Raw genomic sequence first — 27,732 nt, 5'->3', positions numbered from 1 at the left:
AGATTATGTGTTTTAACGAGTTAAAATACATTAATAATGTCAACATGTTTACACTACCACTTCAATATTTGAATTAAACTTGATTACGGTATAAGTTTCTAAGTTGATCTATAAGTTATTGAAATTAGTCATTAATGTTTGCATCAGAATAGGATATTTATCTCTCAATCCCTTTTGTGATACATACTTTCTCAAACATCGTTAAATGCGGGATACTTCCTGCATCGAGCTACCCTATAAAAGTAAGATAAAGTTATCTTCATGTGATTTATAAATCACGAATTCAAGCTAAAAAAATTAACAAACCATTAATATTTATATAAAAATAAACTGCCTACATCTCACCGACCTGTCTAGGAGTTAATTTTGGGTGAAATCGAAATGCTTCGTCCACGGGGCTAGCTATGCCTGTTAGTACGTTTTAAACGTACACATGATGATGATCACTTTCATGGAGTAACTCCCACATGCATATTTGTTTGTTTGCCAAGAAAAAGGGGTAACTGAATCAGGATAATATTAACCAAAAGAAAAAAGAATCCGGATAATATGGTAATGTTTTTTTACTGGATATTCACGAAAGAGTGTAAGAATATATAAAGGAGTATATCATATATAATAAAGCCTTTTTTAAACCTAATAATACATTATAATTTTAAGAAGAAGAAAAGTACACGCGGTTCCGCTACTGCTGAGAACCACTTATTATTACAACCAAACAATAAAAGCAACATTGAGTTTAAATGAGCAAATCAAGAATATAGGGTAGAAAAGTTGAGAATCCACTGCCGTCACACTAATTACTTGATTCAAACTCGTGATATCACGTTTAACTTGTGATATTTTAACTAGAAAAATATGCTGCAGAACTTACTTTAGCTAATTATTACTATGTCATTTTTATTTTGCTTACTGTTGAAATATAACGGAATCGGGCATAAATTACTTAATTACAATTTACCACCATGATCAAGTCAGAGTTACAACAATCAAAAGAATTATGAGTTGAACACCTTTTGCTAAATATTTTTAATGAAACTCGAGCTATAACCTTCAAGTTATCCTTATTACATAGACTTCTCTGGTACAAAGGGACCACCAACACCTAAACCAAAACAAAATAATGTCTAAGGTTTCAATCCGACACAAAAGTCCTATACTCTTTTACATACCTCTGTGTCTCTCTCTATCATTATTCATACTTCTATCCGATCTTTTAAATTTAATAAAATGAAATAAAAAATGAATTTTAGAAGAACCCAACTACTAACTCTTAGTTAGCTAACATGTTGGGTTTACATCAAGTTATATTTATTTATTATTATTAAGTGACAAATAAGGTTGATAATATATTTTAATTTTCTTCTCTTTATTTTATCGCTGTGGTTGCCATAATATCATTATATGTGAAAGCATGTTATAGGTGTAAAACACATTATTATTATTATTTTTATTACTGTGATATTAGAACCAGCTTGCACACACCTCGATTAGTTTCACGAAATACCTGTCACCTAGGACAAATATAAGGATTCGCTTAGCATTCAACTAATTCAATGAAATATCTATCACCTCCCATCAACAATGATAGATAGAAGGAATCATCTAGTATTCGACTAATTCTACGAAATATCTAACAATTTCTCACCAGCAACATGTAACAAATAACTCTGTCTATCAAGACTTAGAATAGATAGGAAGAATCACCTAGTATTTTTATCTTTCCAGAAATTGAAACGTGCAACCTCATACTCTCAATCACTCCTAACTGCTAAAACAAAAAAATTATTATAAACACTGAATGGTACCCTTTCTGTAATTAACTTGGTCAATAAATTTGCAGTAACTTGAGATCTCGCTTGCCCCAATAACAACTCCCTTTTTCGCTCTTTCACTCAACTCCCTCACTCCACACACAGTCGCCGAAAGTCCTCTCTCTGCTACAACAACAACATGCAGCTTCCGTCCTCGGCCACCATGGCCGCGGTGGTTCTCTCTCTAGCCCTCCTTCTTTGTACCACTAAAGCCCACGAGATTACCCACATTCTAGCCAAACATCCACAGTTCTCCACTTTTAACCATTACTTAACAACTACACACCTCGCCGCAGAAATTAACCGCCGGCAAACCATAACCGTATGCGCCGTCGATAATGCCGGAATGTCAGATCTACTCTCCAAACACCTATCTAACTACGTTATAAAAAACGTACTCTCTTTTCACGTGCTTCTCGATTACTTCGACGCTAAAAAGCTTCACCAGATTACTAACGGTACCGCACTTGCAGCCACTATGTTCCAAGCCACCGGCTCGGCTACCGGTTCTTCCGGTTTCGTCAACATTACTGATCTAAAAGGAGGTAAAGTCGGGTTCAGCCCGGCTGATTACGATGGCTCTCCTCCCGCCAAATTTGTTAAATCCGTCGAGGAGATCCCTTACAACATCTCCGTTATTCAGATAAGTACGATTCTGCCCTCAGCCGAAGCTGAAGCTCCGACTCCAGGACCAAGCCAGATGAATCTCACTTCTCTAATGTCAGCTAATGGATGCAAAGTTTTCGCCGAGACTTTATCAGCTTCTCCTGCTGAAAAGACGTTTGAGGACAATGTTGATGGTGGATTAACAATATTTTGCCCCGGCGATGATGCAATGAAGAATTTTTTGCCTAAGTTTAAGAATTTAACAGCTGAAGGGAAACAATCACTGCTAGAGTATCACGGAGTTCCCATATATCAATCCATTTCGAATTTGAAATCTAATAACGGAGATATGAACACTTTAGCTACTGATGGCGCAAAGAAGTACGCTTTCGTTGTTCAAAATGACGGCGAAGATGTTACTCTAAAGACGAAAATTGTGACGGCGAAGATCACGGCGACTTTGTTTGATCAACTGCCAGTAGCAATTTTCTCACTTGATAAGGTGTTATTGCCTAAGGAATTGTTCAAGGCTGCTCATACTCCGACGCCGGCACCGGCACCGGCACCGGAGGCCGATGCTGAATCTCCTAAGCACTCCAAGTCACCACCGGCACCTGCATCTCCGGCTGATTCTCCAGCGGATTCCCCGGCAGATGGTCCCAACCGTGATGCTGATGTTTCCTCGACAGAGAGCGGCGCTGTTAAGTACAACGCCGGAGCATCACTTGCCGCCGTGTTCAGTATATGGTTTACCTTCAATTTATTGATGTAAGTTTTACTTGTATTTTTCTTAGGTGTTTGACAAAACGAAGCTTGTTTTCTTAGTTTTTATTTTTTTAAGTTTTACGTGAAACAATTGAGCCAATGTGGTCATCAAATTAAAGTTTGTAACAGTATAATTAGTCTATTTCTATACTTCCTGTCAGACTTTGTGGTAGCGTTTTTTTTTTTTTTTTTAAGATTTACATCTTCCTTGACTCTCTTTCGATCTTAAGTTGATTTGGAATTGATATTGTAATAGTATGAATCATCCTTGGCGTGTGGATAATTTAATTTTGATAAACTTTTCATTAGAATTTTCATGGCCATCATAATATGTACTTCCTTTGATCTGTTCTAAAAAAACAGTTGTATTTTTCTAACGTTTAGTAAGATTATCAACATCTTAGCTGACAAACAATTCAATTTTTTCTTTTATTTCTTAAATTCTATTTAACAAAGACACCTAAATTAAGGTACTATAGTACTCCTACTATCATATAATTTTCATTTCTCCTTTTCCGCTGTTATGCATTCGTTATTCAGTTGGGTCGTTTGGTTGATTGTTAATCTCACCAATAATCACCATATAATACTTCATTACATTATACAGTCCGTCGTATAATTAATGTAAAGTTTGATTGACCGCATTAAATAATACTAATTAAATGTACGTGCTTTGCATGTGTATGTTGCGATAATCAATAACGATTGTATATGAAAAGAATAAATTCTTTTTTGTACCTTATATTATTAAGTAATTTTTTTTTAAAAAAAGTAACATATAATTTGTAAAATAAAAGGTGTATTTAAAAAGAAACATGATAACTCACAATCACACTAACAATTAATGAACAAAATTAAATAGTGAATAAAGTTTCAACATAATCAAAATTATATTGATATTGATATACAAAAACACACTCTAAACGATAATGTAAAAGAAAAATTAACTAAAGTGTATGAATATAATAATATAACACAAGTACATGTGATAAATTAACAATAACAAAAAAAAAATGTATGGTAAAGCAAAAGATGACAATATAAAAGTTGTGCGGGAAGAAACCTGAAAGTCATCCACCAAGAGGCTAATAACACGATAGTTTTGCCACAAAAGCTTCATTTGTTTGCAATTAATGAAGGTTTTAATCTTAATCATTCGAATCTCAGTCATTAAGTCTATTCATTTGCAAAGTCTGAATCTTAATCATTCAGATTTTAAACTTTAATTACATTTATTTCTTATTTTACAATCCCTTAATGGATCTGAATAGGGTCAAATGATTAAGATCTATAATAAAGTCTTAATATCATTAAAATGTCATTTAAGAATTTCTACAAAGATGAGAGCTCACTACTACTCCATCTACTTTCACCCACCACCCACAATCATCTGTTAGACATAACCACCACCACCGTTAATTACCACCACCCGCCATCCACAATCACCATTCTCAACCCAACCACAACATCACCAATCACCAAATCAATCGTCATAAATATTAGGCATTATTTGTAATCATCACCACCAATTATTATTACATTCAAATAATCACTATCGATAATTATCATCGTTTGTCAACATTATCATATCGCTAACCATCATTATCAGTCACCATTGCTATTAGTTATCAGTATCATTCTACTACTAATTATCAGCCGCCGCTATCAACAACTACAGTTAATCACTATTATCAACCACATACCATAAAATGCTCCTCACAACCACCTTCATCAATGAACACCATCCTAAATCGACACACACAAATCATAAACATCATCGTTATTCATTACCACCATCTGCCATCTAAGTATTTTAAAATATTTTATTCGTATAATATTAGAGCAATTTATTATCTTACTTAATTTTATATTTTTTAAACAAAGACAAAAATTTATACATTCAAATATTGAGAAAACAAACATTCTTAACTATTTATATTCAAATCTTAATGCAACATCTTAATATTAAATATGAATTCATATTCAGATCTTTTAGATCCTTATGTACATTTTAATTTTCAGATATACATTCAGATTCATACGTCTTAGACATCATCTGTTTGCACTTAATGAATGTCTTAATCTTAATCATTAGGATCTCGGACATTAAATATGTTTTTTTTCAAGGTCTGTTACTTAATCATTAAGTCTATTTATTTTTCTTATTTTACAATCACTTAAAATGTCTGAATAAGTTTGAATGATTAAAATTTATAATAAAGTCTTATTATCGTTAAGATGTTTATTTAAATTTTTTACAAATATAACAGTTCACCGATAACTATCACCACCGTCAATCACCACCACCTACCATCCATAACCACCATCCGTAGCATAACCACAACCATCACTACCACCAATTATTAATATTTATCCTAATCTTTTAATTTAATTTTAAAAATTATTTAATGATTAAAAGGGAGTATATAAAGGAAGCAATTATAGTACACCAAATAATTAATAGTGCACGCGTATAATTAGTCTCCACTTTTAATGAAGTAACAATATATAGTAACTTTTCTCTTTTTTAAATTATTCATTATAAGTGCCCTACGTGGAAATTGTTGTTTGCAAATATACTAAAAAGAATACGTTAGTATTTATTTTAGAGTCTCAAATTTAAGATTCTCTACATAATTCAAGGAAAAAAAAATTAATAAGTTTTAGTTAAAGTCTTTTTCTAATTCTTTTTTCCATATATTTTAGGACTCTTAATATTTTAGGATTTTTATTATAATTAATAGTTAATATCATTAAAAAGAAAGAAAAATTGTGAAAAGACAATTTTGTCTAAAATGGAGTCTTTTAATGAAGGGCAATAAGTTCAATCAACATTTTAAGAGTCTTCATACTTTTAATATAGTATAGATTTAAAATTAAGTTATGCAAGAATTAAATTAGTATTTAAAGACAAATGTATTCGTTTAAAGTAAGCAATTCATATATACCAAATTGTTAATCATTGCATAAATTCGCTGTATCATTATTAACATAACTAAACAATTTTGGACCGTTTGTAACATATTACTTTTTATTTACCTCTTTAAATTGGTTATCGTGCTTAAACAATTGCTAGTAAAATAATTAATTGCTTAACAGCTTCATTGACAAATCGATGAATTCTAAAATCGTTTTTGGCATTGGAGTTGCGAGAACCGAAAGAAATCAATTTATAACATGTTTTTGTACTTTTTAATTGGCTCACTAACGAGTGGATCTAGGGGGTAGGAGGGTGTTCATCCGAACCCCTCGTCAAAATATTACACAGGATATATAAGTTAATGCACCCCAACGTCCAAGGTTCAATTTTTACTGACTGCATCATCTTTTCTGTACTTATCCCCATATTTACATTTTACTTTTCGAACTTTCTAAGTAAAAATCCTAGATTCATCCACCGCTTATTTAATGACCTCCATCAAACTCAAAATTTGAGATTCCTCCTAGAAATGTCATTGAAATTAGAGCATTGAGTCACTTGTGCAGAGTATTCTGGGCCTATTAGCAGTTGGTTAGGCAACCTTTGCAAACCCTGTTGAGGCATTCTACACTTTTTACAAAGTTGCCAAGGCACACTAACTGGAAGTTGTTATACTACTGCTAACTAATTGATCCTTTCTTAACAATGACTCCTCTATTACTGCTACTCCTCCTGGATTCATCTTAACTTAAAAAAAGTAGGTACTTTATTTGTCCAAAAATAATGGTAAAGCTCAAAATATAATCAACTCATCTAGTACTTTAGAATAAAATACCAATTTTCTGAACATTTTTATTGTTTTACCTTTAGTAGCAATGTAACATGCTTGTATAGTCAATCACGGAAATCACATGACACATTTAAAATCACAAATTTTAAAAGTCTTTCTTTTTTCTTAAACATAAACTACGCCCACATAAATTCAAAGCTTGCATGTTGCAAAAGTAGATCCCATTGAAGACCAGGCTGCAGCCACATTTAGAATGGCCTCCCACACCCTTATTACAGTATTATACCTACAGTTCAAAGTTGGATATGCATTTACTCTTCAATCTGCTCTCTTTAATGTACATGCTTATCAAGCAGTGGAATAATTGACTTTCGGATTCCCCAATTTTGTTTCTCCAAAATTTCATGAATCATTACAGATTCACCCGCTCATCTTTACCTACGCTTTTGTTCATCTATGAGGCACAAGCCAATTATTTGGTTTCTAAAGACTGATCAGATTAATTATCAGAGCCAAATACAAGTTCGGCAATAGAAGAACTTACCTAAACAGAGTATTTACACCAAACCAACCTATGAATACAGAGTATGCGTCTTTTACATGCACATTTATCACTATACCACAGTTAAGGATTTATGTTTTCACTTCAATTTTTAACTGCTAATTAACTTCCTTTATTTCTCCACTTGTAGGATTATACTAGATATGTTGTAATTAACTTTATTGACTTGGTATAAAGCACCCGGATAAGTATTTATTGAGGATGCTTAAGTCACTTTTGGTTTAGGACTTTACATTGCACTAGAAAAATGGAAATTGCAAAGGAATCATCTTATGTCCAAAATTAACTCTTTCTTTTTGTTTTTCGTATCCAGTGCAGGCAATATAATTATAATATCCCAAACATGTTGTAATTGTTCCGTGAGTTTCTAATCAGGTAAGAATTTTACATGAGAAGTTAAATGAACAAAGAATAAAACACAAATCAAGCAAATTGGAAGAAGTTATGTTTTCTGTGTTTCATTAGACACTTCATATAATGTGGCATATAAGCCTTGGAAAATACATATAATTATTTGTATACAACTAATCCATAACACTTCAATAATTAAGCATCAATAATCAAATTAGATGAAAATAATTATGGAGAACTTGTGCAAGTACTTATCAACTTAAGTTTTAGAAAACTCCTAGTATTAGAATTAAATGGACCTGAATGGAGCGGTGTAGATAAAAACGAGACAAACCGTCAAATCTGGCAAATTTGATAGATCCACTCTGTTTCTTCATAGATGAATTGCAGAGGTTTCCTGGACCAGACCATCCCCATTGAAATAAAGGTAACTCATAGGATCACCAAAACATGATTTAATTGGCACAGGAGTAAACCCCGGGTAACTCCCTCCTGCCTTCGCAAAGCATAGATCTTTGATGTATCTCATAATGCCATGTTTCAGAACAAATGGCTGAGCAGCATACTCTTCTAGTGACATCCACTGCAAGGCAGTAATATCACGAAATACTTGTTACATAGGACTTGAGAATACTGTAACACATCCCTACATAATCCCTAGAAATACCTGAGCTGCCTCGATTTCTAAATCTTGCTTTTGTAGGTTAAACATAAGAGGGCGCATCATGCAAATGAAGAATAAGTCCGACTTTCCAAAAAATGACTTGTGCATCTGACTGTCAACAAGAAATGTTATGACCCCATATTTCATTTTCTTTACACAATATATCATCACAACAAGTAAACCCCAAATCTAGTGGAACAAACAATTCCTTTCTTTTGTCACTGCTTATGTGTTAGCCACTAAATGAAGAACTGATATACATACTCCGTCGCAGGAATTTCCTACCTGAATGCAAGCACTTCCAGAAATTCTGTATCAATCTGCACCAATAGAAACTCGGATAATCTCAGAGGATTGATAATGGTCAAATGTAAGGCAGAAAACTTGGATGCATTGATTGATTGATAGATTATGTAGCCTTTTAGGTAGACTTTGACTGTTGAATATTTCAGTGCTCGATATATATATAGTATATACTTACTCCTGTTTCTTCTTTCACTTCTCTTACTGTACCTTCAAACAGTGGTGGATCGAAGAATTTTATAAAGGGGGTTTAAAAAAAAATTAAACACGCTAATCAGAAAAAAAAATGTGCTTATTCAGATTTGAACCCGCGAGCTGAGACAAGCTAAGGCGAAATATTGAACCCCATTTGCCATTGAGCTAGTCCTTTGGCTTATGCTCAAGGGGTTCAATGTTAAATATATACACATAAATTAAAAAATTTATCTTATATATACGATGTAATTTTTTAACGAAGGGGGTTTAGATCTGCCTTCAAATATATCCTCTCCTTGCAGGAAAAAAGCTTAATATACAGTTTAAGACTTCAAGTAGAAGCATGACTTGTTTTTAAATCTGACTTCAGCTTCAACATTGACCTTATACCTCTTCGACTACACCAGTAGGGATCTTCCATATCCCTGTTCCCTTCATTTTGCCGCTACTTTCTTGCACAACAAGCAACTGAAAACAAGATATTGCAATTACCGAATGGACGGAGAGTTTACAAAATAATTACCTCCAAGTTGCTTAAGCATAGTTGTACAAGACAAGATAGATGTTTCTAATGATAAAGATATGCTTTATTCATGGAAAGTGCCAGCTATGATGCTAAATAGCTCTTATTTTTTTTTACATGCTAATTAGTGACGACTGCATTCACAATCACTTTTCTTTGACTGGTAAAGACGTTAGCTGAGAATAAAGATTTTACAAGTAGGAAGTGAAGTGTACAAAATTGTTCTATCAAAACGGGCAGGCTTTAAAGCAACCATTAGATCATCTTCAAAAGCTATTTGATGCAGCAAGACTATGATATACCATTTTAACATAAGTCTGACATTCAAGAAGGGAATGCCATATTGAGAATTAGAACAAACACAGATTAAGTGAACTATAATGTCCACATGGGTAACTACTAGAGCAAAATAGACAGCAGCTTAGTTACCTCTCTTTTCTCATTCAAGACAATAGCACCAATACCCACTCGATGTGACGCATTTTCAGGGATCGTATTCTCAGTTTTAGGAATCCAATACACAAGCATCAGGTAATGAGGTTCTGCATGGTGGTACCAGAACCCTTCCTGCATCCAATGTTAAAATTGGATCAACGCTACTGCCTTTGAGTTTGTGAAGTCAAGGTTGGTAAATACTTTCTCACAGTGGAGTTCTAAGAGCAAAGTTAAGTTTACATTTATAGTGATTATTTCATTTCCATATGGATCAATTAGACAATGTTTCTTTCATCATACAATGGCTTGAGATTTCATGGCAACTTTATTCACTCCTGAAAAAATGCCAATTCTACAACACAATTCCATGAACTTCTCTACATCAAGGTTTCAAGATGAACTATAACATCCAAATTACAAGAAGTACAGAACACTTTACCTTAACGGCAGTTTCAACCAGATTTACAAGTTCAATCGGCAGTGTAATCCACACACCCTTTTTCCCCTGCAAGATAATATATGTCAAACCAGTAGAAAAGAATTGAAAGATGAAAAAGGGAACCCAAGTCAACCATATTTACACAAGTATCCAAGCACACTGCTCTCATTGACCATCTTAGCATGTTTCATATATGTGTTGCTGTACAACGCAACAACTTCATGCGAATTGAAAAAAATTAAACAGACATAAAGAATGCCGTTCCACTCATGCTAATGAACAGAGCCATTTCTTGTAACAGCTTCATTCTTGTCAGACAAATAACAGAATACTTGTATCTAGCTGATCTGCTGCAGTAAAAAGAAAAGGTTTCTATTTGCCTAAAACACACATTTTCAATTATCTCATTTTGATATATCCTCCAAATGGTAGTAATAAGGAAGACATGTCGCCTGTTGACTTACAAAGAAGAGGGAAGGGAAAAAAATATTTCAGAGGGAAGCTGTGATATGGAAGGCAGTGAACAGAAAAATCAAGCAAATCTTTGCTCCTAATAAGACTAACAAAATCAATATACCTGCAGCTTCCATTGACGTAATGAACTTCTAAGCATGTTATGGAAGACATTTGGGTCCATAGGCTTCTCTAGTTCTATTATAACTCCTCCATGTTCATCATTTACAGCTGGAAGCAATTGTACCTTTTTGACAGCATTTTGAACTAACATTTGTTCCATAAGATGGTAACGTAGTCACAAGTCCTGCAGCCAAATATTCTAATTAAGCATCCGAAAAACACAACAGGCTAGAAATGCAAAGAAATTCATATGTCCATATAAGCTTCTGATTACAATTATGCACCAACCTAATTGAAACTGACAATAAGCAAAAGCCAGAACCAAAGCACCTGCTGTTTCTAAAAATATATAACTAATGACAAGTCACACACCTCATGATGCCTAGAACCATTACAATAGGACTATACTGTTGAATTGAATCATGTGAACTACCTCGTCCAATATAACGTTATGTAAAGCCAGCAGCATATGTCTCAAGTGCAAGGAGATTTCCATATTGAAGAACAAAAAAACAACTAAGCACATGAATCTCTTTTTTAAGTTCTACATATTTTTAACAGGCGATGCTGAACTCCAACCCGAAGCATGTGTAATGTCGAATTGGCGATGGAATTTAAATAGGATAGTTAATTTACATAATTCAACAAATAATTTAGCAGCAAAGACAACTTGCATAGGTGCTTTCTGAAACAGAAGAAATTACATAGTTTGAAAAGAGATGGCAGATGTTAATTTTGAAAAACCAACTGTTTATAAAATTACTCCAAACCAAAGCTACACTGTTCGTCTCTCACAAATCAAAAATACTTACGCAGGTAAGAAACAAACAAAAAGTAGAAGAATGATATTACCTTCAATATGGAGCTGATCAGCACTGTTCTCCTCTCACACGAATCAAATTGCCCTACACTAATGAATGAAAATTACAGTACTGTTCATCAAATCAAATATACTTCCGGAGGTATTTTTTAAAATAATAAAAAATCAAATAATATATAGAGATAAACTTGAAAAGTACCTTGAAAATGGAGCTGATCAGCACTGACCTAATGAACAAAGTGATACTGTTCGTCTCTCACGAATCAAATATACTTCCGGAGATAATTTTTTTAAAAAAACGAAGAATATATACGGATAAACTTGAAAAGTACGTTGAAAATGGAACTTATCAGCACTGTTTGTCCTTCACAAATCAAATTGCTCCAAACCTAATGAACAAAAGTGATACTGTTAGTTTCTTACGAGTCAAATATACTTCCGTAGGTAATTAAAGCAAAAACTAAAGTACATGAACCATAGACTGATGAACTTGAAAAATACCTTCGAAATGGAGCTGATACGCAGAAAATTGCTCAGAACCTAATGAATGAAAGTCACACAGTTCGATTCTCACATATCAAACATAATTCTGGAAGTAACAAAGTTTTTTCAAAAAATAGAAGAATCGCAGACTGATATAGCATTGAAAAGTACCTTGAAAATGGAGCTGATCAGCACTATTTGTCTCTCACAAATCAAATTGCTCCAAACCTAATAAAAAAAAGTGATATATACTGTTCGTTTCTCACGAATCAAATATACTTCCGAAGGTAATTTAAAAAAAAAAGTAGAAGAACATAGATTGATGAACTTGAAGAATACCGGAGCTGATACGCAGCAAATTGCTCCGAACCTAATGAATGAAAGTCACACTGTTCGATTCACACGTATCAAACATAATTCAGGAAGTAATAAATTTAACAAAAAGTCGAAGAATCACAGACTGATAAAATTGAAAAGTACCTTGAAAATGGAGCTCAACAGTTCGAATTAGTGGTTTCGAAGCTGAAAAATATTGAAAAATGGAGAGCTCTGCTACAAATGCCGTAAATGTGGCAAGTGCTGCAAACAAAGTTGAAGACGGAGGAACTTAAATAGACATGCGCCTATCATGCACCATGCGCTTGATGATGGGCTTTCCACTAGTTCATTGCGTCATCTGGGCCCATTTTCAAAATGCCGCAGACGTGGTGGGTAACTGTGGGTTAATAAGGGTGGCGCGGGGCCGGGCATCTGGTCCAACTCGTCCCGGGCCGGGCCGGTTAATTGGTACTATCAAATCACAAATAGTAGTATTCAACCGACATCTACCGTATGGACCAATATGGCACGGCCCGGTTGAGTCGGGCTACTTATTACACAATTAAACGGCAGAATTCTTTTTCTTCGATTTCTGTAGTTCATTTTGTTGAGAAATTAATTAGTATTATTCATGTATTTTGTATTTAGAGAGATGGATGTATGGATATAATAAAAGTGATAAGATTTGGAATGATTAGAGAAGATAAGAATGATAACGATGGCGGACAAGATAATGGAAATGCTACTGAGATGATTTGAGCATGTGTAGAAGAGATACATCGAGGCCCCAGTGAGGAGGTACGAGAGGTTGAATGTAGAGGATAGACGAGGGGGTAGGGGTAGACCGAAAAAAATAGATATGATGAAACTTTATATTACCGAGGATATACTTTAGATGAAAAAAAAGTGGAGGTTGCATATTAGGGTTTAATGCTAGTAGGGGTAGAGTGTGGTCTTGTCGTGTGGAGGTTTAATGCATGTCATAAAACTAGTCATGCCCTTATAGTTCTTGTCATGTGTTGTTTATTGCATTACGATTATTACATTATTTTATTATTATTATTGTTTTCTCTATGCTTTCGACATTATTATCTTCTTCTTTTACTTGGATTTGATACACTTGAGCCAAGTGTTTTTTAGAAACAGTCTCTCTATCTCCACGAAGTAGTGGTAAGGTTTGTGTACACTCTACCCTCCCCACATCTCATCACTTTGTGGGATTTCACTGGATATGTTGTTGTTATTGTTGTTGACATTCCTATTTTTACAAATAAGGCACGACGTCACGTGACTCATTAAAAAAAATTGTTTAAAAAAGAATTTAAAGTGGTAAACGCCCTCTGTTAATGGTGAACATAATCATCATATTGAAGAGTTCATACCCCAAATGAGTGGTCTTATGTACGGGTCAGGACTCAACTTTTCTAGTCAAGAGTCATCAGTGGAGTATCAAAAGATCATATCCAACCAAAATTTGTCTCTTTGAATGAAATTCAAACATGCATGTTTGACAGTGCATATTATTTTTTTTTATATAAAGGGTCATAAAAGTAAAAATAATTATAAGTGACCTAGAAAATTAATTCTCATGTAGATTTCTTACTTACTTTTATGTTTGTTGTGCAAGTAAAAAGGATTATCTTAAAAATATTTATATAGAATTTAAACAAATAGAACGAGAGATAAAAGATGAGAGTGGGGGTAGAGGCGTGGAGCGGTGGAAATGGGACTATGAAGGTGGAATAAAACTGAGGTCTGTTGACTGGTGAAAAAAAAAACTAAAAAATTTATTTTCTATACTTTCTGAAATTCATTTTTCTATTGTTAATAACTTTTTTAGGGAAAGGTAAGTCCTTGAATGGTAAGAAAGAAAAGAAACTTTATTTAGTGAAAAATTGTAAATTGATACAATTATCTCATCTTTAATCAAAAGTATATCAAATTCAAAAAATAAAATATCTTTTCCAAGTGAAAATATTTTTTCATCATAGCAAAATTTATTAATGGAGCTTAAAAAAAAAAACTAGCCGGTCAATTTTGCACAAGCAAAATGAATAGACAAAAAGCAAATTGAATCAATGAGAATCGAAGAAAGTCAAAGCACAGTTCTCAATAATACGAGGTCTCCTGCAAAGTAGGAAAACCCCACCCCAAAAAAGAGAATTCTAACTTAAAATTCAAATAAAATTTTGTTCTACCTTATCTATTTTTGTTATCACATAGATTTGCTCTTAATTTTATTTGAATTCCAGCTGTATAAATAGAAAAAAGAAGGAAATGTATAAAAGAAGTCTTTGATTCAAGGCAAATGGGTCAGCAATATCTCTAACTTCAATTTATATTCATAATCAAACACAATTTTAATTTTTAAATATTATTTTTTGCTTGATTTTTTTTAAATATTCATAAATTTCATGGCCATTGAATTAAAACAAACTGAAAGGAATAACTACCGAAGAATATGGTGCAACGGATAGTATTGCTCGTCCCTTAATCAGAGTTCTCGAATTTGAGCCATGAGTATAGAAAAATCCTTGGTAGAAAGTTCCTTTCCTCCTAATAGAGTCTTACGCAATGTGAATTCAAATTAATAGAACTCAAACGTATAAAAAAAGTCTATCATTCTAAGGGAAAAGGGCCAAGAATACTCCCAACTTCAATCTATATTTATAATCAAACACAACTTTAATTTTCAAATATTATTTTTCACTTGATTTTTTTTATATATTCGTAATTTTTACAGTCAAATGTCCCTAAATTAAAACAAATAGAAATGGAATAACTATCAAAGAATGTGTTGATCCTCCGTTAATCAGGGTTCTCAAATTTGAACCATGAATATAAAAAAATCTTGATAGAAAGTCTCTTTCCTTCGAATGGAGTCTCAAATTAATCGAACTTTAATTGGATACAAATTTTTTTTAAAAAAAAGAAAAAAGAAATGGAATAAATGAGCAAAAAGGGGAACAGGGGAGCAAAGAAAGTAAATACTTGACCATCTTTACTACACAGCAAAACTAAAAAGGCTCTTCTTTGTAGAGTATTCCTCTGCTTCTAATTCTTCAGTGATCAATCAAACTTTTTTTTTTCACAGAGAAAAAAAGGAGCAGATTGTTCCTGAAAAAAAATGTCTCTGGGTTATGCTGAAAAGCTCTCTTTTATAGAAGATGTGGGCAATGTTGGGATGACTGAGTATTTCGACTCACCTCTCGTTTTGCAAGACAAAGTGAGATTTTAATTTATTTTTTTGGCATTTTTCTCTGCAACCCTTTACTCCTTTTGTGTTACTTGTCGTGTTGTTTCACTTGTTTGATCATTTTATCTGGCTGCAAATACCCATAAAATTTGTTTAGGTTTTTGTGCTTTATCAAGAATGGAAATTTAGGTTTGTATTTTGGATTTTTCATGAGATCCAGATTTAGTTCCCACATTGCTAAGCGTGATAGGACCCTGATAATCTCAGAGTCATTAATCTAATTAGGGATTGTTGAATCTTAAGGGCAGTGGCAAAGCCAGGATTTTTACTAAGGGTACAAAATATAAAAAGTAAGTAGATGGAGAAGTCAAAAGGAGGTTCAACGTTTAATATATGTACATAAAATAAATTTAATCATGTATGAAAAATGTAGTTTTTCCCTGAAGTAGTTTGGATGAACCCCTTGACCCTACCTGGATCCGCGCTTGCTTAAGGGGCGTAAAATATGAAGCATTTGGAGTTTTCTAATGATTTTGTTCAAAAGCTTTGTGATAGTATCATGCATTGTGTTGGTCATGAGCTAAGTGTTAAACATTTAAGGATGATAAGGTCCTAAGGTTCTTAGTCTTCTAGATTCAATAGATAATACACAATTTACCCTAAAAGTTAGTATCAGTGCAAACACTTGAAGTCCCTGCACAACGTCTTTGTGTCCACCTCTAAGATTTTGGACTTCCATGTATCTTTGGGCTTCAATACTACTTTACGAAATAAGGAATCCTTCTATTAGCAGCATTATTGCAGCTTGTTGAATATCCACGTGAGTTATGCATTTAAGCTGCGATCATCGTTCCTTTTGCTATTGCATGTCTTCCATGTTAAGGGCTTAAGGTAGCATTAGTTAATCAACAACAACATACCCAATGTAGTTCCACAAGTGGGGTTTGGGGAGGGTAGGATGTACGTAGGCCGTATTCCTACTGGGTAGAAAGGTTGTTTGAACCTAGGCTCAAAAGAGAAGTTGGTAGCATTTGTTAATCATTGGTTAAAAGAAAAGGATTAGTATTAGGTAATTAGTTGCTGATCCAATTGCTAACATTTATTTTCAGAAACCTTCTGCTAAAACTGATTAAAGTAAGAAACGAATGGCAAATTTCGAATCCTACCTCTTTTATAGTATTTCTTGAAAAATATTCAGACTACTATTGAAAGAAGAGAGGAACAAATTATGGATTAAATTTGGACTAGAAGCTACAAGCACCTAGATAGTACTCAAAACTTATGATTGCTCATTTGGGATGATATTTGGAATTTGAAGTTCCACCTGCTGTAGAAAATATGGTCTCCAGCTTTTCGTTATCTGTGGTCTAAGGCAACAGAAATGAACTTAATTTTTTTTAGCAGGTACATATCAATTGTTTCAAATAGCATTCTGTGTCATTGTCACAATCTCCAATTGTCCTGTACTATTGTTTTGTCTTTGTTAGAATTCTAGGACCCCCATACATTCTCTTGTCGTCCTCACGTTAAACTGAAATCTGATTGTTCATAATAAAGGAGATAATTTAAGTAGATTTTGATTGCTGAATATTTAGATTTTGCCTGTAATTCTATCCATTATGCTGTTTAAGATTTTCTGGAAATCAGTACTTTCTGGTGCTGAAGGATCTTCTGTTTCTTTCAGCTTCTTGTCAAAGGTCAGTTAAAAGGGAAGCATCACTTTATTTTCTGTGTTCTTACTGATACTGATTTTTGTAACATAAAATTGCAGATTGAGAGACTTTCTGTGATGATACAAAAAGTGAGTCCTTTAAACAGTTTTTGTCTTAGCTATGCCATGTATATATTTTCTCTTTAGAAGTAACCCGTTCTAACTCTTGTCTCTTCTACAGAGTAAGCATTTAGTGGTGTTTACAGGAGCAGGAATATCCACTTCTTGTGGCATACCTGATTTTCGAGGTCCCAAGGGCATTTGGACTCTTCAGGTAGTATTGTAGTTATATCCATGAATTGCAAGCCCCTCTTTCTGAAAGCACGTTGGTCGACATGTTTCTACCATTGATACCCATGTTAAAATGTTAAGACTTGAGAATTGAATGCTGCCCTTTTGACCTAATTCTAGCTAATTTGGTCAGTCATTATCTCCGATCCTTCTTTCTACCTGCAATGTCATCTTTTAGGCCAGATATTTGGGAACTGAGAGGAGGATGCGTTGATCATCTAAAGATGGTGCAGAGTTTTTTCTTTTTTCTTTTTGTGTATTTGACCTGGGAAAGTTATATAAATAAGTGGAGAAGCACCGTGCACAATAAAGTTGTTTGGTAGGTATATCACTTTGCTTGGTAATAGTGACATGTATAAATGAAGGTGGCCTTAAAGGAATGATCTATCATACGATTGGGGGAGCTGTTTTCTCCTGTGCGAGTTAGTTAAATCTACCGACATGCATGATACCTACCACAATTGAAAGAGAAAATATTATCTCATATTTTGTCTTTTTATGTGTTGTTTGTGTATAGTGTCTAGTTCTCTTATTTCATTTTCATATTGTATTGACTACTAATCTTTTTTCACTAAGTAGGAAGAAGCTATTAAAGACACTATAGTTTATACTTGCACATGGATTGAACAAGCAATTGTATTCTTTTCTATGTTGCTATGACCTCCAAAAATGATGTAATACCTATGTTAGATCCTCCAAAATGCATAGCATTTGGAAGATCCAACACACACCTAGCTGTATATTTGAAGAGTTCGAGTAACATAGATTTTTTGATAATTGTGGTGTCTGGGATAGTTTGCGAGCATCTTGACTATCCACCGGGTGTCTGCTATCTCCTACCTCCCACAAGCACATGTATTGTGAACTCTTCTCACCAAAGGCTTAGGTAGATGGGAATAAAGCACTAGTGTTTTTTGTCTCTTGTGGGATTTGAATCTTGGTTTCCAAGGTTTTCACCTACTTCATTAACTACTAGGTACACCCTTAGGCCTTAAGTGCACAAGCATTTGTATTATTATCATTCATTGAGGCATGAACAGATAGCTTCTATTAGTCCTTAGGGCATTTGATAGACAACATTGCAGTAACGTTGCCAGGATCAAGCCATGGTTATGATGTGAATATCTGTATATAGCATTGAAGCATTTTCCATGGATTAAAATTCTGTAATAATTCTTTACAGCAAAAGGATAATGGGTTATATTCTATCTTCTTATCCCTTTTATTCAACTGACTTGTAGAGAGAAGGGAAAGCGCTACCAGAAGCATCATTGCCATTTCATCGTGCAACGCCAAGCATGACACACATGGCCCTGGTGGAACTAGAGAAAGCGGGTTTTCTAAAGTTTCTTATAAGCCAGGTGTGGTATTGGTTTCTTACTATATGGGTGTGCTTAATGTTTGTAGGGTTATTAATTATATCACTTTAGCTTTGTGTTTGTAGCTAGTTCTGCTTTCTAAATGAAATTGCAATTTCAACCCCCGATCGCGCTCCTGTTTTTCATTTCTTGTGATTAGTCATTTAGTTGTCCATTTCCAATCCCAGGAAAAGTCCCTGTTCTGCCCCTTCCAATTTCCTATTTGATTTCCTATGGTAGTGGTGTGGATGCTTTCCATTACTTACTCCATTTCCTTCCATTCCAAACTTCTTCCATTTCCACCTCAGCCCGATAAAATTAGTTCAATCAATCAGAGAGAGAGAGAGAGAGAGAGAGTATCTATGTGCTCAAAACATGACTTTTCACTTGATCAAGAGATGTTTATTCTACTTAAATACAAAGCCTCAGATTCCATTTACTGCATGTAGTTTCAACTGTCTACTTCCAAAAGGATTCAGATTTCCTTCCCTTGGTGGATAATATTAAAATGTAACATCATACTTATTTGAAAATGGTAGAACATTGACGGCCTCCATCTTCGCTCTGGAATTCCAAGGGAGAAGCTTTCTGAATTACATGGGGATTCTTTTATGGAACGATGCCCTTCTTGTGGAACTGAGTAAGCTTGCATCTTTTTATGCAGCATGCTAGCCTCTGTTATTATGCATGTTCCCACATTCATGTATATTCACTCAATTTTTGTTTTATTGTATGTAGTCTTCTAGTAAAAATATGGTGATAGCTTATAAAGTCTATTTTTGTGAATTGACCCATGAAGGTATATGAGGGATTTTGAAATAGAAACTATTGGGTTGAAGGAAACTGCACGGCGTTGTTCCAAGGTGGGCTGTGGTGCAAGACTTAAAGACACAGTTCTTGACTGGGAGGTAACCTTAAACAGCTTTGTTTTAATAACAAAGTCCTAGGATGAAGGATCTGGGCTTATCTTTATAGTTGTACTGTTACATTCCGTTGCCCTTTAGTAGTGACAGTTGAAGATATAGCCAGAAGTTTGACAAGTTGTACCCTCATGAGCATCCAATGATTAAGACAAAAACCTGTAATATTTTCAATGATTGTTTTTTGTTATCTACTATTTGGGCCAAAGCACCAAAGGTTTTTATTGCTAAAAGATGATTCCACCTATGACTCTGTTATTGAGCTCATCCGTTTCCCTCCTGTTTTTCTCCTCAGGATGCTCTACCTCCAAAGGAGATGAATCCAGCTGAGAGACACTGCAAAATGGCTGATGTTGTGTTATGTCTAGGGACAAGGTAAAACTAACTAACTATTTGACTACCTCCGTAATTTGGAATTCTGACGCATGAAGCTAAAATAATGAGTTCTTACAGTGTTTGTTGACTCTAAACTGTTAAACCATTTACTTCCGTCATTCTTCACCCTTAATCATGTCATGTCAGAAGAGAACATGACTTGTTCTACTCTTGCAGTTTGCAGATCACCCCTGCCTGTAATTTGCCTCTAAAATCACTCAAAGGCGGTGGAAAGATTGTAATAGTTAATCTTCAGGTACATTATTCCTTGGGGCAAATGTAACATCAGCAAACACATTTCCCATATTTCCATCGACATAGTTGTAATGACAGAAAATGCAGCAGAGCCGCATAATCCCCCACCCCCAATCCCCACAAACGTCTTCCACAGAAAAAGGAACAGACAACAACCATAGAGATGTCAGACCTTTAGCTAGTTATCTGTAAACAAAGATGCCAAAATCAGTTTGCATTGTCATTTAACAGTTTAACAACTATTTTTAGTGTGTAAATGCTTTGCATTTCACCCCATGTTCAGGAAACATCTTTGTGAAGGCGACTTAGGTTTAATTTTCATAATTCAAGATGTACTGCCATGTTTTAATCAAAAACAACAAATAGTACTTTCTGTTCTCAAATAAATGCAGTTATTTCTCAATCACTAAATCATTTAGGCAGAGCTATCATTTTCCTTACAATGCACATATGGGACTCCTAGCTGATTAGTCTGCTGTAATTTGCTATGATAAACGATTCAGGCCCTGCTTGTATGAGCCAAAAAATAAAAGGAGATAAAGGCTTTCAGGCTCTGTAGATGCTTAAGTTCGAATTTTCTACTAAATCAAATATAAGAGGATCTCCGAGGGAAAAAGAAAGTAAAGCTTTAATTAGCCTGAGGATGAAAGTTTCACAAGTTTCATAACCAAAATGTTAAAGATAGGTGAATATCTCTTGCTTATATATTGCAACCCTGTCAGTGACTGTACTTGAAAATACTCTCTGCTGATCCACTATTTAAAAGATGTTGGATTAGTAGGAGTTCATCTGTCACTTAGCTCTCATACCCTCGTACATTATTTTGCAGAAAACTCCAAAGGATAAGAAAGCAAGCCTACTGATTCATGGTCTTGTAGACAAGGTAACATATTTGTGTTGTTGTACCCTATGCTACTGAAAGTTGTTATCATGGTTTGTAGTTTCTGAATAGTAAATATTACACTATTGCTTGGTGAGCTTTCACATGTTGAACTATTAAATGGAATATTCATCCTTCATCTGACGACATGGACTTAGTAGATGCTAAACATCTCTTTATTTCAAAGTCAACGTTGATCTTTAACCAGGTGCTTTCATTCATCCTGCTCGGATGGTAGGAACAATTAGGGCCATCACAAGCACCCCCGTCCCTCCCCCCTCTCCCTCAACCTCAAATGTCCTTGAAGTGACTTACAAATGGTTTTGTTTAGGACATCTCAAGTGGCTCCCATTGATTACATGCAAATCCAGCTATCAGACCCATATCAATCGTTAGATTAGGCACTTCTAGCTGGACCAGCTCCAGTACAACCTATGACTCCCAGGATTCAAGTTTTTGATAGCTTTAGTCAACATATTGGGCTAAGGTTCTACAGAACATCAGAATCAATAGTGGAAAGATGACGTTTGGTTCTTTTACTCAACCTAGTTTCCCATGTGGGAAAAGTAGGGTGTTGTAAGCTTTATTCACATGTTCACATATTCTTTTCGTATGGTACTTGATCTGAAAAAAGATTTGTACTTTTGATTGATCCTGTTTCCAGAATGTTAACCAATATGGTTATGAACAGGTAATTACAGGAGTCATGGAATTCCTCAGTCTGCGAATCCCACCTTTTATTAGAATTGATCTTCTCCAGACCATTTTTACTCAGGCCTCAAGTCTTGGTAACTAACCTGAATTTGTGCCTATCTTCTTTTCATTTAACTGTCCATTTGGCATTTTGAAGTACTAGAGTCAAAAGACATTTTCACTTGCACCGATATTTTGCAAGAAGTCTGAGTGTGTGTGAAAGTGCACAAAGCAAGTTACAATTAAACTGGTCCTCTTTTGAGTGGTTCATTCATTAAATATGTCTTTTGATCTATCTGATTTACTTGTTTTGCAGATGAAAAATATGTAAATTGGAGCCTTACGGTGGCAAGTGTCCATGGAAATAAAGCACCGTTGCCTTTTATCAAATCTGTAGAGGTGAGTTAATGTTAATAGCTGTGTCCGCAGATTCTGCTGATTATGTTGAATAAACATGCATGTGCTTATATAAGATATGAGCTGTGGAGGCTCAGTTTCTTCCTCTCCTCACACCCCCATTCGCCACACACACTTACATCATAGCACCTCTTAACCCAAGAAGTGAAGGAGAAATTTTCTGGCATGCCTTGCCCCATCCTCCCTTCTTTTTCTGCCAGGGATCAAGGTTATTAAATAGAAAAAATTAAACATGGAATTAATAGCAAGCGGTAACAGTGGCAGTTGCAGGTGCATCAATTGCATAATCAGTGGCAGTGGCAGCATTATCCACTGATAGACCATGACCTTTATGAGTTTTCCCTTTGATATTTTTGATTAATTATGTAAACTTGATTGAAATTAGATGTTCTATCACTTTGAGACTTGGGGAAATGGCTCTGTACCCTTGCAGCAAATCAAAGTATTATGACCTTTTTGGAGCCTCTTCCTAAAGGAACACTGAATTCATTAGTTAAATCTTGCTTCTTTTGAGGACCTATGGCTCTGTTCACCTATCCTGTGTATCTCTTGTTTGAGGTATGCAGATCCAAGGCTTTAGAAATCTGTTGTGGTGCCGTATGAACCAAGAGATGACAATGATAAACAACAGCATAATACCCAGTATGACAATGATAAATGGGCTCTAAAAATGTGAGCAGGGATGTGGCAAGTAAAAAGGAGTGTAGATAGTCTTACTGTAAAGAGTGTTGATGCTACTTCTACTTACCTCAGTTTTTTCTGTCAATTGAGTGAAGCAATTACTTTTCGTGCTGACTGTGAATAGCTTAGACCTTTTTGATTATTTTTTCTGATGAAGTAACGTGTTATCATTAAAAAGGCATCACAAAGATGCATAAGGAACAAAATATACAAAAGGAGTTGACTGTTAGATCTTGTTGCTACAAAAAAACTATGCTAATGGAAGATGTTTGTTACGATGCTCGTTACCGTCCTTTGTCTCATTTGCAAAACAGTGAATTATCTTGTATTTCTTCTCCTTATGTAAATAATTGCCATCAGTACTAGTCCTTAGCCTTCATAAACTTTCTGGATCTATAATGGTAACATCTTTGCTGCTTTAGGTTTCTTTTTCAGAATGTCAAAACATGAAAGCGGCTATCCTGCATAAACAACCTCTTTTTCTGAAAAGGTAGTTTTATAACTTGAAGTTGCAATGTTGAATGTGAAATATAATCTTGATGAGTCTTTTTTATACATTTTCCTCTGGCATAGTTTCTCCCGCATGTTCAAAATATTTTGCTCCTGTATTAATAATTCAAGATTTTCTAATTGATGGGTTAAAATATCACGTAGAAAAGGATGATTAGATCATCCGACAATCTTGATCAGACATTTTCCAGAAGTTATGGATATTTTTTAAAAGAAAGATGTTATCATTGTCAGTGAAGAACTGTAGCATCCAAATATAGTCTTAACAATCTTTACTTTTTCCTCTCTTGTTTATACCATTACTCTAAACAAAGTCTAACCTACCTAAATGGAAAAATGAAGAAATATAAGTTGGACACATAATAAAATGATTGAAGGACAATGAGAAGTAATATGAATATCATTTCAACAGTTCCCATTTTCTAGCCCAAAAAGGAAAATAAAAGAAGACTCTCGTTGATATAAAAAGTCAGTATATTAAACTCAAATTCATTGATGAGGAAAAATCTGGAAAAAAAAAAAAGAAGCCAAGTAAAAGTAGAATCTTAACCATTGATTTTCTTAGTCAAAATTTTGAATTTTGCTCAGCGGTGTATGCTAGTTTTCCCTATTAATTATTGGTGAGGGTTTATTTTATATGCTCACTAATGTTATAAGCTCTCTCAAACTCGAGACATTCTTATTCAACTCATATTCCTCATCAGGCGGACAGTTAAGAGTGCAAATCCTTTCAACATTATGATGAAATTGAACTTCAGTGATGGTTGCAAGTGTTCATCGGCTGAAATCAAGATTCCTATTGATTTTAAGGTGAGAATGCGCTTTTTTTTCATCTTAATCATCTCTGATATGGTTAATCTCTGGTCACATTGTTCTAATACTTCATTTAGATATATCTTTCTCAAAAAATACTTTATTCAGATAAATGCATAGAAAATTACACTGTTATGGCTTCTATATTCATTTTTTATTGATAGAAGACACCTAGCCAATTCCATGCTAGCAACCATTTTCCTTGTGGAAACTGAAAGATGATAAATTGACAACTACCATGCTTGTTCTAACTTCTAAATATTGAGTGTAGATCTTTTGCGCAGTGGCAATGTTCTAGACATTGTTTTATGTCCCACTGTCATTTTCCTTAGGCTTGGGCCTTGCCTTTGGCCCTCAGTTACTAGATCAACAATTTATAGCTCGAGTTATTTGTGTCATGATTCATGATACATATCTTTGCTTGGCTTTTGCGAGCACAATTAATGAGAGACCACTTATCAAGAGTCAATATTTTTCTATTTCTTTTGTTCTCTCATAGAATTTTAACCTTCTGGAGACCACTAAAACATATTCAATGTAGTACGTAATTGAATTAAAAAAAAGTTTTAGAACTTGCCATTGTTGTAAAGGGATGAGCTTCTATATTGCCCAGCGCTATGTTAATGTTTGACTGTTATTAGTTAATGAAATTCTTTCTTGATTACTGATCAAATAAGTTGCAAAACTAGAAGTTGGAGAAGTATGAGAAATACGATTGGATAATATTTCAGCAATAAATTCAGTACTTGTATTCCAGTTCTTGTCATTCCTTTTTCAGTAAAGAACTGTGACATCCCAACCTCATGACATGCATTACTGCTTTGGCCCAACAGACATCACAGATTTGTCCCTTGAGCTATGTGATCATCTAGGTGCATACCATGTGTACGTGTACACTTGTCTTATATAGCACTTCACTGTTTTCTCCCTTTTCTATGTGGGATTGACCTTAGGTGTCAGATGCACTCCTTATTCAAAAGCTTGTCAGCCTTGAAGACTGTCCTCCTCTTTGACTCCACCCCACATCACCCCCCTATATTGTGGTCATCACAAGAACAATCAGTCAGATCATCCTTGATAAGAGGACCCTGCAACTGATCTAACCCTTCAATCGAATATCTGTCAGATAATTTGTCTTTCATCTTATTATTAAGTATGTTATGCTACTGGTTTCTGCATATTCTTAAAACGCTTCTCTCGAGTTAAAGAGTTTTACTGAAAACAGCCTCTGTAAGGTCTGTGTACAGCCCACCCTCCCCAGACCCTATTTATGGGATCACATTGGGTATTTTTTTGTTAACGTTTGATTCTATTGTGCAGATTTCAGTGGATGTGTTCAAAGATGATAAAGACTCCATCTTACAGAATCTAAGAGAAAGCGCCATCACAGATCCTAGCTGTGGACAGACTGCAGTTATTGAGAAAAAGGTCATTATGGTTCCTAAAAGTGAAGTCATGGTACATGCCATTGTAACAAACATTGTCAAGTTTGACAGAAGCTATGGGGATTTAAGTAATGGCTCATTCAAAAGGAAATATGAATGTTTAAATGGCATAATTCCGTCGCGGAAACGATCAAACGGTAGAAAACCCAGAGCTGTAATTAATGGAAGGTAATCTTCAGGGATATACAGCAACTACTGTAAATATTCTTGTAGCAAGCACTCTGGAAAAAAAAATGTTAATATGTGGAGACTGGGTGAATTTTGATAGTTAATACACTCAGTCTGGTTCTTGATTAGAAAACTGAAATTTCTTAACCCATTTTTTTGGTATTAGGACTAAAGTTTTAAAGTTCATTTCTTTCTTAATCTATTCTTGAAACTCATATACATGCTATATTATTATTGATCTAATTTTGATATCTGTAATTATTTTTTTCATTTTATGACTTATAATTTTTATTGACAATATACTCGAGTTAAGATACACACCATGTACTTCAAAAAGAGAATACATAATTACTCCTGAAGTAAGATCTTTGTGCCAAAGAGACACTTGAACTTTGCGGGGGTTTGTATTACCCCCGAACAATTTTGAACTTTGTGTGGGTTTTTTTATTCCACAAATGTAGGGGTAAGGTGTGTGTACGTCTTATTCATGTCAGATTCTACTTGTGGAATAATATTGATTTTTTTCCTTGATGACAAAGGAAATCACAACTACTATATTTTGAATGTGAATAGGATAAACTTTGCTCTACTATAATAGTATGTAATCACATAAATGTAAATTGCACTAAGTAAGCCCGTGCATGAGCTTGACTAAAAAAACATATTGTAATTTAACTCAAGAAAATTTTATATAATCAAAAACTCGCTTGTTTGTAACTTATCCTCCTAGAATTAAATTAATATCTAAATTTGGTGTATAGTTTAGTACTTATAATGACACTTCAATTCTTGAATACCAATCAAAATGGTTTCCTAATATTATAGGATTTGGTTGCACATTTACATTAATCTACATCGGGCCTCAATGTAGGCTTAAACATACGAGTTCAAGCATAATCAAGTAGTTTTGACCAGATTAACTTCACTAAATATATACAAAAATTGAATGTTCTAAAATTTAGAATCCATATAAATTAAAATTTTAGATCCTCCTAAGTCATAGCTCACCAAATAGGAGCGGATCTATCATTATAGGTAGACTTGATATCGAATCCGTCTTGTTTTATTACTTACTATATGTTGATTCACGTGATCGATATTTTCATCTCGCTTTTTTAAGCTTAGAAGTGTATTTATTTCCGTACTATATAATTTGTACGACCCATGCATGTACTGATTCTCAAGTTATTTTTACTTTCGAACTATTTTTAACTTAATGTGTAAAATTCTCGATAATAAAAGTTAAAATAGTATGAAAATAAAAAAAAATTGAGAATCAGTAATTATTATATAAAGTTGACCGTACAAATTAAATAGTACTTTTAACTTATATTATCGAAAATTTTATACGTTAAGTTAAAATAGTACGAAAATACAAATCCTTTGATCACACGTATTGAATCGTTCTTAATCTGTATACAATGTTAAATCAAATCTAGAAAATGAACATTTTTA

General features: G+C 34.2%; 3 protein-coding genes across 8 annotated transcripts; 2 read left to right on the top strand and 1 right to left on the bottom strand.

Moving 5' to 3' along the window:
* Nucleotides 1-1,813: 1,813 nt before the first annotated feature.
* Nucleotides 1,814-3,335, top strand: LOC129892008 (fasciclin-like arabinogalactan protein 1). Its single transcript, XM_055967528.1, has one exon. The coding sequence runs from the start codon at nt 1,954-1,956 to the stop codon at nt 3,190-3,192; it is 1,239 nt and encodes a 412-aa protein (XP_055823503.1). The 5' UTR covers nt 1,814-1,953; the 3' UTR covers nt 3,193-3,335.
* Nucleotides 3,336-7,934: 4,599 nt separating this feature from the next.
* Nucleotides 7,935-12,840, bottom strand: LOC129893409 (nudix hydrolase 2-like). Of its 6 annotated transcripts, XM_055968929.1 has the most exons (14): nt 12,727-12,839; nt 12,586-12,635; nt 12,418-12,474; nt 12,265-12,303; nt 12,096-12,152; nt 11,963-12,008; nt 11,796-11,853; nt 10,945-11,127; nt 10,368-10,433; nt 9,923-10,060; nt 9,361-9,438; nt 8,758-8,792; nt 8,476-8,584; nt 7,935-8,391 (listed from the first exon to the last, which is right to left on the bottom strand). In XM_055968929.1, the coding sequence occupies exons 8-14, from the start codon at nt 11,101-11,103 to the stop codon at nt 8,182-8,184; spliced, it is 795 nt and encodes a 264-aa protein (XP_055824904.1). In that variant the 5' UTR covers nt 11,104-11,127; nt 11,796-11,853; nt 11,963-12,008; nt 12,096-12,152; nt 12,265-12,303; nt 12,418-12,474; nt 12,586-12,635; nt 12,727-12,839; the 3' UTR covers nt 7,935-8,181. The 6 variants fall into 6 exon arrangements, with proteins under 6 accessions (XP_055824904.1, XP_055824905.1, XP_055824903.1 ...); XM_055968930.1 differs by having other exon boundaries at nt 11,963-12,152; nt 12,418-12,497; XM_055968928.1 differs by having other exon boundaries at nt 11,963-12,152.
* A 2,706-nt stretch (nt 12,841-15,546) lies between these two features.
* On the top strand, nt 15,547-26,520 carry LOC129893354 (NAD-dependent protein deacetylase SRT1). The gene is made up of 14 exons (XM_055968872.1): nt 15,547-15,790; nt 17,532-17,561; nt 17,653-17,745; nt 19,004-19,123; nt 19,660-19,760; nt 19,920-20,028; nt 20,336-20,415; nt 20,593-20,671; nt 21,500-21,553; nt 22,242-22,338; nt 22,560-22,642; nt 23,764-23,831; nt 24,556-24,661; nt 25,985-26,520. Exons 1-14 carry the CDS (start codon nt 15,692-15,694, stop codon nt 26,279-26,281), a joined length of 1,416 nt encoding a protein of 471 aa, XP_055824847.1. The 5' UTR covers nt 15,547-15,691; the 3' UTR covers nt 26,282-26,520.
* Nucleotides 26,521-27,732: the final 1,212 nt, after the last annotated feature.

Source organism: Solanum dulcamara, chromosome 6 (genome assembly GCF_947179165.1).
Source record: "Solanum dulcamara chromosome 6, daSolDulc1.2, whole genome shotgun sequence".
In the NCBI taxonomy this organism is placed as follows: domain Eukaryota; kingdom Viridiplantae; phylum Streptophyta; class Magnoliopsida; order Solanales; family Solanaceae; genus Solanum; species Solanum dulcamara.
Note: the sequence above shows the minus strand (reverse complement) of the source record. Positions and strands in the feature narration are given on the sequence as shown.

Bases quoted from the DNA above. Each gene is read 5' to 3' on its own strand.
- LOC129892008 (XM_055967528.1), top strand. From the start codon at position 1,954: ATGCAGCTTCCGTCCTCGGCCACCATGGCCGCGGTGGTTCTCTCTCTA.
- LOC129893409 (XM_055968930.1), bottom strand. From the start codon at position 11,103: ATGGAACAAATGTTAGTTCAAAATGCTGTCAAAAAGGTACAATTGCTT. The intron at 10,434-10,944 runs GTATATTGATTT...ATTATCTTGCAG, and splicing joins TACGTCAATGGAAGCTGCAG to GGGAAAAAGGGTGTGTGGAT. The intron at 8,585-8,757 runs GTAGGAAATTCC...TCTTGTTGACAG, and splicing joins CTGGAAGTGCTTGCATTCAG to TCAGATGCACAAGTCATTTT.
- LOC129893354 (XM_055968872.1), top strand. From the start codon at position 15,692: ATGTCTCTGGGTTATGCTGAAAAGCTCTCTTTTATAGAAGATGTGGGC. The intron at 19,124-19,659 runs GTGTGGTATTGG...TGAAAATGGTAG, and splicing joins TAAAGTTTCTTATAAGCCAG to AACATTGACGGCCTCCATCT. The intron at 21,554-22,241 runs GTAACATATTTG...GGTTATGAACAG, and splicing joins TTCATGGTCTTGTAGACAAG to GTAATTACAGGAGTCATGGA.